Here is a 15028-nt window from a genome sequence, read left to right on the forward strand (position 1 = left end):
CCCCTCCCCCCTCCCCTCTCCCCTCTCCCCTCTCTCCCCTTTCCCCTCTCCTCTCCTTTTTTTTTTTTTTTTTGGAGCTACCTTCCTAAAACCAATGTGCCAGATACGCTGCTATGGTTTTGAGAGTTTTCTACTGCAAAATTTTACCTTTTTCCCACCAAGTATCCTGTGTGTTTCTTTACGTGTATTTCCCACACTTTCACCGGGTCTTTTTTTTTGGCTGCTTTAGAAAGAATAGAGCAAATACTAAAACTCTGGTTGTTTCATGTTCATTCAGGACAGAGTACAAAGTCTAAAGCAAAACTGTGCTTTATTCAAGTGTTCTTCCAGAATGAATCTTTCCCTTAGTATAAATTCCACTCTCTTACCTTCATCCTCATTATTTGAATGAATGAAATTTCTGACCTCTTTGACATTTTCGTAGATTCTGAGAGGATTGTCTCAGCACCTTGTGCACGGGTTTCGGTGTTTTTCTGCTTATTTCAAATCTTTTGAAAGGAAATGAAAACAAAATGAATGTTGGTGTCAGCATTAATTCATCTCCTTAAATTCCTTGAGTTTTTTTTAGACCTCCTAGGTATCTAATTTAAAATTTCATTTTAGTGTCACACAAATGTAGCTGTTAACACAACCTCCAAAAACACTTTCCTGAACTTGAAATTGTTGCTCTCACCTGAAACTTGTTGAAGCATTTCTTCCCTTATACAGGCACCAGTGCCCTTGTATAGTTCAGTTACACAAGGAATTTTACACATACCCCCTTTTTATTTTTTATTTTATTTTATTTTTTTAGAGCAGGAGAGAGGCGGGGAGGAGCTGAGGGAGAGGGAGAGAGAGAATCTTAAAGCAGGCTCCATGCTCAGCATGGAGCCTGATGTAACACTCTATCTCACAACCCTGAGATCATGACCTGAGCTGAAATCAGTAGTCGGATGCTTAACTGACTGAGCCACCCAGGCGCACCCACATACCCCCTTTTCCAATACACTGAACTCTTAAATGGAAACAAAGTTGAACTGATGATGGAGAATAATGATAGGGCCCAAACGAGTCCCTAGAGCTTTTCTGGGGAGATCATCCTTAGTTCCTGTTTAGGCTTACATTTGGGCATCCTGGTTTTCCCACTTTTATTATTATTATTGTGACTTGACATTTTATGACATTTATGAAGCTTTTATTTGAGGGGGGACTTGGGTGAGATGGATGTAATCAGATTTGTGTTTTGAAAGCTCAGTCTGGCTGTGGTATAGAGACTAGGTTGGAGGGGCCTGGGGAAGGTGCAGGGAGGTCAGTGGGGAGCCGGATGAAGGCCCGCAGGTGCACGAGGAAGCCGCCCCCGGCTGGGATGGTGACAGTGGATGGGGCGAGATGGATTCACTGGAAAAACATTTAGGAGGCAAATTTACCTGGATTTGGTGATGGCCAGGCGCTGGGGGCCGAGGGAGAAAACCACATCAAGGTCCAGTGAGTTTCCTCGACCCTGATTGGGTGCGCAGCTATGGGATCTAAGAAGGTGCCTGAGATTTTCGTCCCGGTTCTGTGTGAAATAGTGTAAAGTCAGGGAGGCCTCATGCCCTGCGCTACGCTGTGTGATGCTTGGAAAAAGCCTGACAAATAGTCACCTGCTCTCCTCAAGGCAGGTAGGAGGCAGGCAAAAGTGGTAGGATTCCTGTAGTTACAGTCTACGCAGCTTGAGGAGTGTAGGAAGAAGCCCCTTTATACTCATTTTCAAGACTGGCTAGACATGGTGTTCAGATGAGCCATCATTCAAGGTAGCAACCCACTACAGGTAAAGGTTAGAGAAGTTTTTTTTTTTTTTTTATTTACTTATTTGAGATAGAGGGAGAGAGAGAGAGAATGCGCACATGCAAGAGCAGGGAGAGGGAGGAGCAGGCTCCCCATGAGCAGGGAGCCCGACACGGGGGCTCGATCCCAGGATCCTGGGATCATGACCTGAGCCGAAGGCAGACGCTTAACTGACTGAGCCACCCGGGTGCCCCAAATGTTGGGGAGTTTCACGTGCTGTTGATGACATTGGCTAGAAGCACAAAGGAGAATGGTATTTCTCAAAATGCTTCGTAATTATTTTCACCAACAGCTCTCAAGGAAAGTCTGTTCATCGGGGAAGGATAGGGCAGAGGGCTGGGTCATCAACATTTTTGGCTCCATTTTAGATAAACATTGGTGTCTGAGAAACTGATGGCTTTTGTTCAGTGTCGCATCGGCTGTCAACAGCAGACTCAGGGTTGAGACTTTGAATCTTTGAGCTTCCTAAAAAGGACACACCAACAGTAAGAACAACAGAGTCACTACAGTGTGATCTAACCTAAAGGCAAAGCCTGTCATTCGTTTGCTCAGGTAGCAGATGTGTCCACCACGTGAAATGATTCTGTTCTCTGCCATGATCCTCAAACTAGGAATTTAAAGAAGTCATTAATCTTAAATATAATATAATCCAGGAATGTCTTTATTCTTCTCAGGCAACCTTGATTATCAGCTGTGATCACGCTCGCAGGCTACCCAGTCAAAGCTTCTCCAGCAATTGCCTTCATTAGATTGATGTCTTTCTTTTATTTGGGGGCAGGGGGTTAGTGGAAAGGTTGGGAGTGGAGACAAATGAGTTGAAGAAAAGCAAGAAAAAAAAAAAGTCAGCTGTTTAAAATGACTGGAGATAATAAAAGAAACTGTCATCACTAAGCCCTCTGGTCCCCAGAACAGAAATACTGAGCTAAATTAATATGAATGACGATACTAATTTTAGGGTCTAATGTAACCAGTGAGTCTCTCTGTAGGACGTACTCTCCTTGTCCATTTGGAAGAGACTGGAAAGGCTGATCAGAGGGTAAGAGACATAATTTGTCAGGATGCTCTGGGGAAAACCTCAGCAGTTACCAGGATCCCCTCGCTGATTTTATTTGGAAAGGACCAGCCCTACTGTGGTCCTTCCGAGAACCCCACCGCTTGCTTCCTGGATGCCCCAGGGCTGGGAGTCCCTTCTGAAGCTGCTGTTACGTAAGCCCTGATCTCCCACTCATCGAGATACCACATCCGCCAAGGTGCCCAGGGCTCACCTGGTTTCTGGAAGTGGGAGCCTATTACCTCACTCGTCAGGGCTGACTCTGGGTGTGCTGGACTGATGTTATGCATGAGACTTTTTGTCCCATGCTCTTTGCCTGGTTTGAAGCAGATTTCATTTCCTTGAATATGATCTTGAAAGAAAATTTGCATAAGATGACTTAAAGCAGTCATTGTTAGACCCACCTCAGTTAAGACATTGAAAATCCATAGGAAGCAGTTAATTTTTTTTTCTTTCTCTTTTTGAGGGTCTCTCTTTTTTGATGGTCCTCCTTATAGTTTCAGGTCCTGACAGCTGAAGTCCCACATCCTCTGCGACGTGAGAGTCCATTTATTTCATCCAAATTTTTTTTTTTTTTTTTTTACCAGTTCTGTGCATTTCCATAATGCTCCACCTGCCCTCTGCTGGGTATCACCGAGCTTGTCCAACCCATGGTTACTGCTTCCCAAAGGGTTACGTGTTTGAGCCTGGTGGGGGGGGCCTCTGGTGTGGATGTTCCAGCCATGTCAGTGTGGCCTCTCCCTTCAGCTTGCTTTGTTTATCCAGCAGCTCATTATTTAAGAGTAGCCTGTCAAAATAGGTTTAAATATCCTTTGGGAAACATGGTCCCTCACATCTTTGAGATACCAGAAATATGTTGAATACAGGGAAGATTGGCTTGAGAAGAAAAACATGATCGACTTGCATCACCAAAAAATATTTTCCTGTCATTCCAGTTGCGTTTCCACAGGCATCAGTAAGCCCCCCGCAAACCTACAGGCCATACGTTTCTGCAGCCGACACATAAAGACACCAAGGGAAGCAGGGAAAAATGATTGCTGATGATTCGTTCTAACTACTTGACCTTCTGACCTCTTCTCTAGATATATGACCAAGATGGGACACTACAGCACTTTATTGATGGTGGGGAACCTAGTAAGTCGAGCTGGATGAGGTATATCCGGTGTGCAAGGCACTGCGGAGAGCAGAATCTAACAGTAGTTCAGTACAGGTAAAGTATATCTTGATTTACCCCCTATGGAGCTGAAGCCCTTCGGCTTGCATTTACAAAATTCAGGCTTGCTGCTAGTTGTGAAAAATCCTGCAGAGAGTCCTGCAGAACCCTGTGGGAACGGGCAGGAATTTCTTTTACTGGGTTTCTGGGATCTCCTTAGTTCTTGCAACAGTAATGTCGTGAGAATTCCAGAATAAAGATGCTCGTGGAAGGCCTCTTTCCCTTGGGTGCACACGGTCAAGCTCCTTCCATATCGCTGCCGGAACACCTGCCACTGCCTGGGTGAGCCTGGAAACCCCGCTGGTGTGGGGTGCTTTCCGCCCCCCCCCCCCCAGCAGATGTGTACTCGCACAGAAATAGGAGCGTGCAGATTCAGCCTCGGATCCCTTGCAGCCCATCCTCTGCAGGCTTGCTGCCTCAGGAAACTGTCCTTCGTACAAAGGCGTGGGAAACCAGGCACTAACTCCCACCCCGCCCCAGGCTGCTCTTCTCAAACTGTTGGGCTCAGCAGCAGCAGCTGAGCCCAAATCACCTCTCCCGCTCCCTCGCTCCCTCGCAAGTTGCCAGAGCGTTTGGCTTTGGCTCTTCGACTGTTCAGACTGTGTTTCAGGTGATGAAGCAGCCCCAGAGCACGGAGAAACCCCCCCAGTTCCCTGCGAAGGTTGCACAAAGCCAAAAGGGTAGCAAAGAGGAGGCGGGGCCTCCCTCGGTTCCCAAAATCCCGTGGGCGGGGCGGAGGAGGGGGGATCCCCGCCTCCGCTCAGTGCACCTGTTGGTCAGGCATTTCCACTTGGTGCTAAAGAAGGCTGGAGAGGAGACGAGAGCACGAAAACAGATCACAGAGGCAAAAAAAAAAAAAAGCAGCCCTTTTCTCAAAATCCCTCGAAAACATGTGCCGTATAAATATATGACCTCAGTTATAAACAGCCGTGTTCCCTTTAGAATCAGAAGCAACTGTTTAGCTTTAGTAGGCACCACAGACACATCAAAGCAGAAGGCCCTGTCCTCGGCAACTTGGAGTCCTGCCTATGGCTGTTTATTTCCTTACTTGCTTTTTTCTTTTTTTAGTTTTTAAACATGAAGCCTTGTAAAGGAAAAAAAAAAAGAAAAGAAAGGGCTTCTCCCCCCTATAGGTTGAAGGCTGCACAAATCTGGCTGCCTCTCTGAAGGTCTCCAGTTCAAAAGGAACCTATTTGGGCAGCCTTGGTTTCTTGTGCAGTTATATTTCCTTAAATAATGGTTTCGGTGCATGCCAGTATCTGGTTACGCTGCCATGTGCAGGCTCTACTCACCTTTATAGCAGCCACATTTCTGTCGTGAAGCTTTTAGGAAACTCGGAGCTAGAAAATTAGTAAACATTGTGCTCGTCCACTCGGCGAGAGATCGTTTGGCTGGCTCTGTCATGAGCACCCGGGGAGCTCTTGAGGCAAACTCTGAATTGGGGGAAGCAAGACGCCCCTAAGGGGAAGGTGGGCAAGTCAGTAAGTCAGTCACCTATCTGTCAACCGTGAGTGGATTTTACAGCTCCCCTTTCATGCCGGCACTTAAACTTCCAGATCTCTCCGCCGATCTGTTTTTGATTACTTCGGATCTCTCTAAAATGAACTACAAAAACACAATTTAGAAAAACTGGCATCTATTACCAGTGACCACGTCCAAGAGTAAGAAAATAGAAAAGTTGGACCCTGAAGAGCCAGCCTCATTTTTATTGTACATGAATGTCCTCTTCACGAAGAGTCAGCTGGTTTAGATTCATTCTGTTATGATTTGTAATATCTAAATGGAATTTTCTTCAAAGCGCCCTTGATTGATTGACCCTTAGCTGAACGTTTTGTTTTTATTTTGAGGCTGACAATAATGTTTGTTGGCATGTGTTCTGCTTCGACTGCGTTGGGACGCCATGAAGCTATCTTTATGAGTCATCCAACCACAATACTAAATACATGTCAGCAAAGGAAATATTATCTGAAAAGGGAAAAATCCCTTTGATATGCTTCAACATGCAGAGATTTCTGCGAGTTTTGGAAGCTCTGCCTGCTTGTAAGGAACGGTGTACGCTTACACTTTTTTTTTTTTTTCCTTCTTTTTTTCCTCCTCTCGGCCTACTCTGTGCCTCAGAAGACCACCCATTGCTCGAAAACAGTTCTGCTCTTTCAGCGGCAAAGTGTGTCATTTGGTTTTAGCACATTCATTTGCCGGGCGCTGTGTTTATATTAAGGGAAGCCAAACCGAGAGATGAAATGTTACGAGGGTGAGGTACAAAGTCGACTCAATTTTTCTCAAGTTAGGAGATGCCAGTGATTTATAGCTCGGCTCCAGTTTTGATTTTTTTTATGTAGCAGTGGAAAGAATTAATAAAATGCACAGCTCTCAGAGTTGCGGGAGGGAGGAAGGGTAGTGAGGTCCGGACGACTGGCTGGAGTTTTTGTCAGATATTCATAGAATGTTGGGAAAAACATTCTGCTTAGCTAGCAGTGCCCTCGTGAGACAGAATGGCAGCAAGGAAGGAAAATAACAAGATAAATGAAATTTTTGCAGCTGCAAGTAAAATATTGAGAATCTGCACTTTTTTATTGATCTTTATGATCCTATTGCCAAGAGCCACTTTGCGGTGACGAAATATGTTGACAAGGGCATATCTCACTGCCATGAAAAATGTGGGGAAGGATTCGCCTTATGTCTGCAGTGTTATACAAGGAACAAATTGCCCTGCTACAGCCGATTCCTTACAGAAAGGCTAAATTTAAGGCCCAGCAACCCTAAACGCTTTTATCTTGAACCTGAGGCTCATATTTGTAGCCATTCTTCATGGAGGAAACCGGTCACGGTCTCCTCATTTTTTTTTTTTTTTTTTTTAATCTGTAGGTTTTTCCTTCCAGCACCGGAGCTGTTATAAAAAATGTTTATTTCTTGGTGCATTCACTCTGTCATTTCAGAGGGTAATCTTTCAGCCGGAGTCAAGTGTGCCTCCTGTATTATTGAATTTCCACTCATTCCCCGTAAGAGGGGTTTTCTCTTCTCTCGTATCAAACTTTAGAAGACAGGCAACGGGGAAGTTTTTTTGTGTTTTTTTTTTTTTCTTTTTACTTCCCTCAGTCCTTCGATCCCAAAGCTGCTTCATTTTACTGCAAATCTGGGGACTCCCAATGCCGAGTCGTGGGAATACGCGTCATGCTTTTCCTTCACATCAGAAATCGATAGTATTAATTTATATGTGAGGGTGAGACGCCAGTGTCTGCAATTTGCCAAGAGACAGAATTTTCTCATTAGTGTGAGATAGGATTTTTTTTTTTTTTTTCTTTAAAGGAGCCCTGGCTCTCTGCTATCTCCTGGGCCCCGTATCTGTCTCTTCAGCCACGATGTTCTGTGGAGGGTCATTGTAGAGATAAATTGTAAGGTGTTTATCACTCTGGGGTGCAGGCTCTCATTGGTTGCTGGGAATGATAAGGGGGGTGCAGAACTTTTTTCGGGGGCAATAACAATGTACCTCTGACTAAGCTGGGTTTTCTTTTGTTTTGAATAGGTCGAATATATTCTACCGAGCCTGTATAGATATTCCCAGGGGTACCGAGCTTCTCGTGTGGTACAATGACAGCTATACGTCTTTCTTTGGGATCCCCTTACAATGCATTGCCCAGGATGAAAACTGTAAGAATTTATTTTAGCTCTGAATTCACCTCTCACAATACCTCTTTTTGAAAGCTAACATTTTAAGAGTGTTGCTTGAGACTCCTGAAATACGGTTCGCTCTGATGCGTGATGCAAATGTGCACGAGCCTGTTCCCTCGGTTTCTTTTCCCTCTGTTGTCCTTTGCTTTTTCACAGGGCGTCTCGACTTAACACGGGCCCGTCCTTTCTTCACCCGTTGACGATTTCACAACCATTGTCAGAGTTTTAAAAGATCTCTGGCAGCCATGTGAAGGCAGCTGGCATTCATTGAGCACCTACTGTGTGTCTGGTTCCCTGCTTGCCGCCTGGTGGGGTTACTGGGGCAGCACGAGGGACAGCACGTGTGCTTGAGTGATGCACGGTCTTGCAAGAGGCACACTGCAGGCAAAAATGGAATGAATGAGAACACGAGGCTCTGTCATTAGGAGTAAAAGCCCTCTGGTTAATTGGGTGTGCCCCCTCCTACGTAGTCCTCGGAGGGAGAAACTAGCAAAAATCGTAGACCTTTGACTGTGGAATTTGTCTCCCTAAATGTCTTAGTCTAAAACGAACCATGTCACGTTCTTCCATCTCCACGACCGTGGCCATCGTTATCTCTAAAAAAAATAATCTACCACCTAGGCGAGTGCAAAACTTGAAGCCACTTTTACTCAAACGTGTAGTTATGTTTTATCATTTCTTGGGACAATATTTGAAGGTGATTTCCAGGATTTGGAACAGAATGAGGTCATGCTGAGGAGTTTCAGTGAGAAACGCTGGTTTCGGTGATGTCATTTTTTTCCCTTGGCACCAAACTGCCAACGGATAATTGGGAGGAGCTAATGATTTGGGTTTATGTAATAGAAAAAGACACAGAGAGAACAGATCTCTTGAGGAAACTTCATTTTGAAAAAGAAGTGTTATTTTTCCTTTTCCACTAACTTTCTCTCTCTCTCTCACACACACACACACACAATCTAAAAATTAAAAATGTTCATGTTACTCCTGAGGAAAATGCCAACGATCAGACATTTCTTTTCCATGTTGTCCTTACATTCTTTGTGAAAAAACAGAATTCTCAAAAAAGCATATTCCTGCCAACTTTCCCTTTCTTCTTTACCCTGACCCCAAACCAATCTCAAATCAAAAAATGAGTCTTCAGACATTCAGCACCTTCATCTTGCTTCTCAAGTTTCTACCGGAAAGTCCTTTACTGCAGTCATGCTCATGTCTGAGGGAGTGTCTGTTCATGGGAGCAGATCTCAGTGTGGGACACGAGTGTGCGGCATGTGTTAGGAGACAGATGTGCACAGGGGGTCAATACCTGACGTCTTCCCACGAGGGTTCCAGGCCCTTGCTCTCCTCACACTAGACCGCAGTCCCTGTATGGAAAGACAACAGCATCCAGCCCCCCGACCTGCTGACATGGGCCCGTCTCCTGAACCTTGACGTACCCTTCTGGAGTATGGAATTGATCCCAAGGCCTGTCTGAAATCCTGTAAGGTCTTCTGTTTCCTCTAACAAAACTTGCTCCAGATCTGAAGACGTTACTGTGGTGTGTGTGTCCAGAAATGTCAGGATAAGCCTATCAAAGCCTAGAGTTCTGATGGACATTGAGTTGTCCAAGGATGTATTCATTCATTGCTCAGATATTTATCAAAAGCCTGCAGTGGGCCGTGTGTCTTTGTAGGTTCTGCAACTACAGCAGCCGAGAATTCCTGCCCTCATGCAGCTTACATTCTAGTGGAGGGAGACAGATTAATGCATGAATAAAGAAGCGAATAAATACATGGTTTGTCAGGTGGTAATGTTTTGTAGAGAGATGGAAACAGAGAAGGGATGAGGCGTGCCGGGAGTTGGGAGTTGCAGTTTTTGAGAGTGATCAGGGTAGGCCCACTGGGAATGTGGCCTTGGGGCTGAGATTTGGGGAGGGGAAGGATCAGCCACATGTTTGTTGTTTGGGAGACGGGTGTTCCACGTGGCGAGGTATAAAGGGTGGAGGCCCCACGATGGGGATGTTCCCGGCCTGTTGGGAGAGTATCCCCGGGGTCAGCATGGGGTTTTGGAGTGAGATGAGAAGTTCACTTAGACGTCAGGTGGGGCATGAGCAAGGAGCTCGTGGGGCCCAGAAGGCCCCCATCGGAAGCCTGGTGTTTCCTCAGCATGGGCCTCGCAAAGGGCGCTTACAGCAGAGTTTCGAGCAGAAGGGTGATATGTTCTGGCTGCCATTGTAAGAGGATGACTCTGGCCACTGAGTGGAGACCAGAGAGCAAGGCCTGAGGGTGGAGCAGGGAATCCAGTTCAGGCCCTTGCAGGAATCCAGGGGGAGAGATGATGGTAGTTTGGGCCAGTGTAGACATGGTGGAGGTGATGAGACGTGGTTGGATTCTGGATGCATTTTGAAAGTAAAGCCAACAGCATTTGCTGACACCTTTGGTGGTGAGTGAGACAGAAAGAAGTCAAGGATCACTCTAGGGCTTTGGTCTGAGGAACCAGAGGATGGAACAGCCATTTACTGAGTTATGAGTCAGAAATGGAAACCACCGTGGAAGTGACTTCTTAGGGAGTGCGTTTCTTACCCTTGATGCGATCTCTGAGGTGGAAGTCCTACATTTGCAACATTGCTTTCACTTTCTGATGCTGTTATATGGACGAGATGGACTTAAGGATCGGGCTGGAGGATTTGGGGGTCTTATGTGCCATCCACAGCCACCTGACAATAGGTATCTGAGAGTGTACCATCTGGTCCTCGGAGTGCCGAAGTGTCATCAGAAGGGTGCTTTCTGGAAGCACCAGATGCTTTGCTTTTTAATCCTTCTCTTTCCTAGACTCCAGCTGTGTAAAGCACTCTTTAGATTGCTGATTAGAGTATTCCATTAACTCTCTCAGAGTTTATGTTGTATCATTTAGCACCTGAAATTCTTGGAAGAAAATGTGAAAAACTAGAGGAGCTTAAAGTATTATGGATTCAGTAGATAGACTAAGCAGCTCTTTTGCGTTGAGTTCCAAGCTCAAAGTGAGGGTGGAGGGAAGTTTAAAGAAAATTAAGTCATTGACGGAAACGCTCCACAATGACAATCCCCCCTTCCCCCTAACGGTATTATAGGAATTTTATTTCAGTTCCTGTCTCAAAGTCATATATCTGTCATGTGATTGGCCACCCAAGAAACCAGCAGAAGGCTTCATCAGATAGTGTAGAGGAGATATATGACTTTAACTCTAAGATGGATTCTCATTCCACATGATTCACTGAGAGAGCTGGGAATGCTTTATAATGAGGGTTCCTTATTCTGTACAGAGAAAATACTCTGTGTGATTTAAAAGCACAAATGTGTGAAAGGGCATGGACAGATAATTTAACAGATAGCCTTCCACAGCCCTTAGTAATTTAAATCATCTCAACTGGATTAGCAATTCTAAGATATTTTTTATCCCACTGAGCTAGCCACAGAATAAATCGGGTACCTTAAAAAAGGGGCTGCTTGAAGATACCGGAGACTTACGTGACAAAATGCCTCCACAGAGCCTCCTTATAGGGCTATGGACACACCAATTACTAAAACGCTCCCTGGATGAATCTTGAGACTTTTGTTGCCATTATTTGAAGGGATTAAACATTTCAGCCCGTAGTTTCCTTTGTTAACAAAACGGATATGTGGCCCAAGACATTCAAGGGCAATGTGATTTTATTTTTTTTTTTAAGATTTTATTTTATTTATTTGACAGAGACACAGCGAGAGAGGGAACACAAGCAGGGGGTGTGGGAGAGGGAGAAGCAGGCTCCCCGCCGAGCAGGGAGCCCGATGCGGGGCTCGATCCCAGGACCCTGGGATCATGACCTGAGCCGAAGGCAGACGCTTAACCACTGAGCCACCCAGGCGCCCCTGGCAATGTGATTTTACTTAGCGAATAATACTTATTAAGCAGTTTCATGTATTAAAAGATCATTTTCCTCCCCTGGTTCTTTCATCCACACAAGTACACGTTTCCTCCTGAGCGTGTGCGGTGGGCTGAGGCTTGAGTGGAAGGAGACCTGGGAATCTATCAACTTGGGGGGTGCCCGTAAAACGGTGGGTGCCCCCAAGGGCCCAAACAAGCCATAGAAAGCCGCCAGGCCTCGAAGAGAGGGCAGGGTTTCCCACAGGCACTGGGGCTCTGGAAGCAACTCCTCTGTTATTTTCTTTTTAAGAAACCGGGGTTATAAATGTAATAGAGCTCCGAGGAGAGAGCCGCTCCATCCACCGTGGGCCTTTCAGAAGAGCCCGAAGCAAAGCCTTTGTCGACAGATTGCATCCGTAAGAAGGAACGAGGCTCCCCCAAAGCCTCCGCAGGTGGGGATTAGCTCCTGCCGAGTGTAAAGACCATAGTGCATTCGTATTCATTTCAGAGGAAATTAAAAAAAAAAAAATAGGGAATAAATGTTCAACAGGTCTTCCTGCTGCTCAAGCCTCGGCCTGGGATGCCAAGTTGCCAGAACGTGGACCTCTTTGGCCCCGCAGCATTCCCATGCCGACATGAACGCCACCCCTGTCCGGCCTGCCTCCTCCTCTTGACTGTACAGAGCAGGAAACAAAAAGGGGCACCTCTGCGTAGGGCCCCTCACCCCTGCCGTCCCACCGACAGGGAGGGGCTAGGCCCAGGCTCAGGCCTTCCCTCTGGGAAGGAGAAGCTTGCAGTATCGTTGGGTCGAGCACCGTGACGAGGAACAAGGACTCAGGCCCTGTTCTCAAGCCTAGAAGAAGGCACATGAGCACGCAGCAGAAACCAGACACGGCACAGGAACCAAGTCACATGGCCGTGGCCATGAGCCTGAGCTGAAGGGGATTGGGCTGAGCACTGATACAGTTGGGAGGAGTCAAGGCTCCAGGCCCCTCGTGTACCGTAGGGAGCTGGGACTGGACTCCTTACATAAGTCCAGGAACTGTCCCTGACTGAGGACTAGAAAAATGCTACCTACCGCCCAGTGAGCCAAGGAGCTGTCCATTTCAGGCCACTGGGAAAAACACAGTGCCACTGTCTAAAAACCAGCCCCTGCCTTTGGGATGTTGTGGGGCTGGATTTTGCACTACCTGCCAGGTATAGAAACCTTGGGCCAAAGAACAAAGATTGGTCCAGAACTGCGGAAACCTGTCACGTGCTAGAAGAAGCAAAGAGAAGCCACCCCATAGGGATGCCTCCGTATCGGCATAGGACTCCCAACAGAAGGCAGCGCCCACTGGAAATGCGCCTGCAGCAAGAAATGACCCCCCCCAAAAAAACCCAAAAATCCCAGGGAAACCCACTGTTGTGAAAGATTCAATCTCTTTGGGTGCTTTGGGATGCAAGGGTATGCTGCCTAGATCCCAACCTTGCTATCAGCTTGAGGCACTCATTCCCCCAGTTTGTGGAGAAGAAGGGGCTGTCAGCTTTCAGATGAGTTTGTCTCCAGGAATTATCTTCCGCCTAAGAGAGCCTCTCTGCCCTCAGTCATTAGCCTGTGTCCAGTGGCTGGTCAACGTGGGGGCTGCTAAGGACTGCTCCCCCTGTCCCAAAGCAGGACAACTATGAAGGACCCCCCCGCCCCCCAGCTCCAGAGCTGTCCATCTCCTCCATGGACATGGTCCTCCTGCATGCAAAACTGCAAATCTCCATTTCAGTCTTTTTCCAGGGGACCTGACTTAGGTATTCCCAGATTTGCGTTTCCAATCCAGACCTCTCTACTGAGCCCCATACTCCCGTCCACTTGTCTACTCCACCTTTGCCTTTGGTATTTCACCTGAGTGTCCAGCTCAGCATGTACACCTGAAACCATTCTGCCTCTCCCTCAGTTCAGTAGCTCACCCCCATTCATCCAGTTGTTTTTTCTAGAAACCCAACACCTAACTCTCACCTTTCTATCCAGTCAGTTACAAAGCCCCGTTGATCGGATATTCTTAAGTGCCCTTCTTTTCACTTCTGCTACCCCTTGGTCAGTGTAAGCACCAGCTTTGGCACAGACCACTGTAGTCTCCAGTGTGTCACATTTTCCTCGGTGACTTCACAGCGGCCCAAGTGAAGTCTCACTGATGTGCTTATTTTACGGTTTCAGCTCATTTGCGTGTTTTGTGAATAGGTAATTTGGTTCCATAGACCAAAATCCGGAAAGGACTATGGACGTATAATTCCCCTTAGAAGTCAGTTGATAGATTCCCAGGTCTCCTTCCAGATGTCTTTTTTTTTTTTTTTTTGCCTACTCTATTCAAGCATGGTCTCCCTCTCTTTCTCTGGCTCTCACTCTGCCCCTCGCCCTTTTCTGCAGATAGTGGTAGCGTACTATACATATTGTTCTGCACCTCACTTTTTCATTTAACCGTATAGAATGATGGTGCATTTAGAGCATAAATCTCATCACCTCACACCCTAATTTAAAACCCTTTTTTGGCTTGCCGTTACTCTTATAATGAATCCCCAGTTCTTCAGTACGGTAGCCCACGGTCCGCATAGAGTCTCCAGAAGGTATTTTGTGTGGCTCACATCGTGCTTTACAGAATGAGAATTTGAGCATTGTTGGACTGGCCGTGCCCTGTTCAGTTTAGATTTTTAAAGATTTTATTTAATTATTTGACACAGAGAGAGTGCAAGCAGGGGGAGTAGCAGGTAGGCTCCCCGCTGAGCAAGGAGCCCCATTCAGGGCTTGATCCCGGGACTCTGGGATCATGACCTGACCAAAGGCAGACACTTAACTGATTGAGCCACCCAGGCTCCCCAAAGTATAGCTACTTAGAGCAGGACTTAAGCAACACAGAAAGCTGTTCTTCCTAAATTGCAGCCTCACTGGCTACGACAATCGAAAGTATTCACAAAACACAGGACATTATCAGAGAGGGGACAGCCCCTCTCTGTCCAGCCCCTGTCCAGCCCCAGTTTGTTGCAGACCCTACATCCTCTGTTGAGCTCCTTCCTCCCTTAGCATCTGCACAGACCCTATGGCCAAACTGCCCACGTTTCATCTTCTTGCATTGTCTTTTTTTCCCCCTTCACACCTGTCTGAGACCTGTGCAGCCTACGGGGTTCACATTCAAGGTCACTGCCTTAGGGAAGCTGCCTCTCCCACCCCAGCTGTAGCCATCCTGGTGATATGCTTTCCAGGCACCTCTTCATATCTCTCATAGCACATATCACACTTGCAGCAACACGCACATGTTGTTCACATTTTGTTCTTTCTGAACCTGGGAGATGCCTTGGCAATGAATGGTGATTGACAATTCACGGTACAACCTGCAAGTAAGGGCATTTTAGATTTGATGAAACAGAGTAAGTACTTCTTTGTAGAAACATCAGTTTGATACCTG

The 15028-nt window shown here is 46.5% G+C and overlaps 1 protein-coding gene across 1 annotated transcript in view; it reads left to right on the forward strand.

Moving 5' to 3' along the window:
- PRDM6 (PR/SET domain 6) overlaps window positions 1-15028 on the forward strand; it is a 99422-nt gene that overhangs the window by 63647 nt on the left and 20747 nt on the right. The window contains exons 3-4 of the mRNA XM_035013998.1: window positions 3940-4067; window positions 7594-7718. Of these exons, the coding sequence (XP_034869889.1) occupies window positions 3940-4067; window positions 7594-7718 (253 nt within the window). The remainder of the gene's footprint in view (window positions 1-3939; window positions 4068-7593; window positions 7719-15028) is intronic.

The sequence above is a fragment of the Mirounga leonina genome, unplaced genomic scaffold (genome assembly GCF_011800145.1).
Source record: "Mirounga leonina isolate KUSES-001 unplaced genomic scaffold, KU_Mleo_1.0 Mir_168, whole genome shotgun sequence".
Taxonomy (NCBI): Eukaryota; Metazoa; Chordata; class Mammalia; order Carnivora; family Phocidae; genus Mirounga; species Mirounga leonina.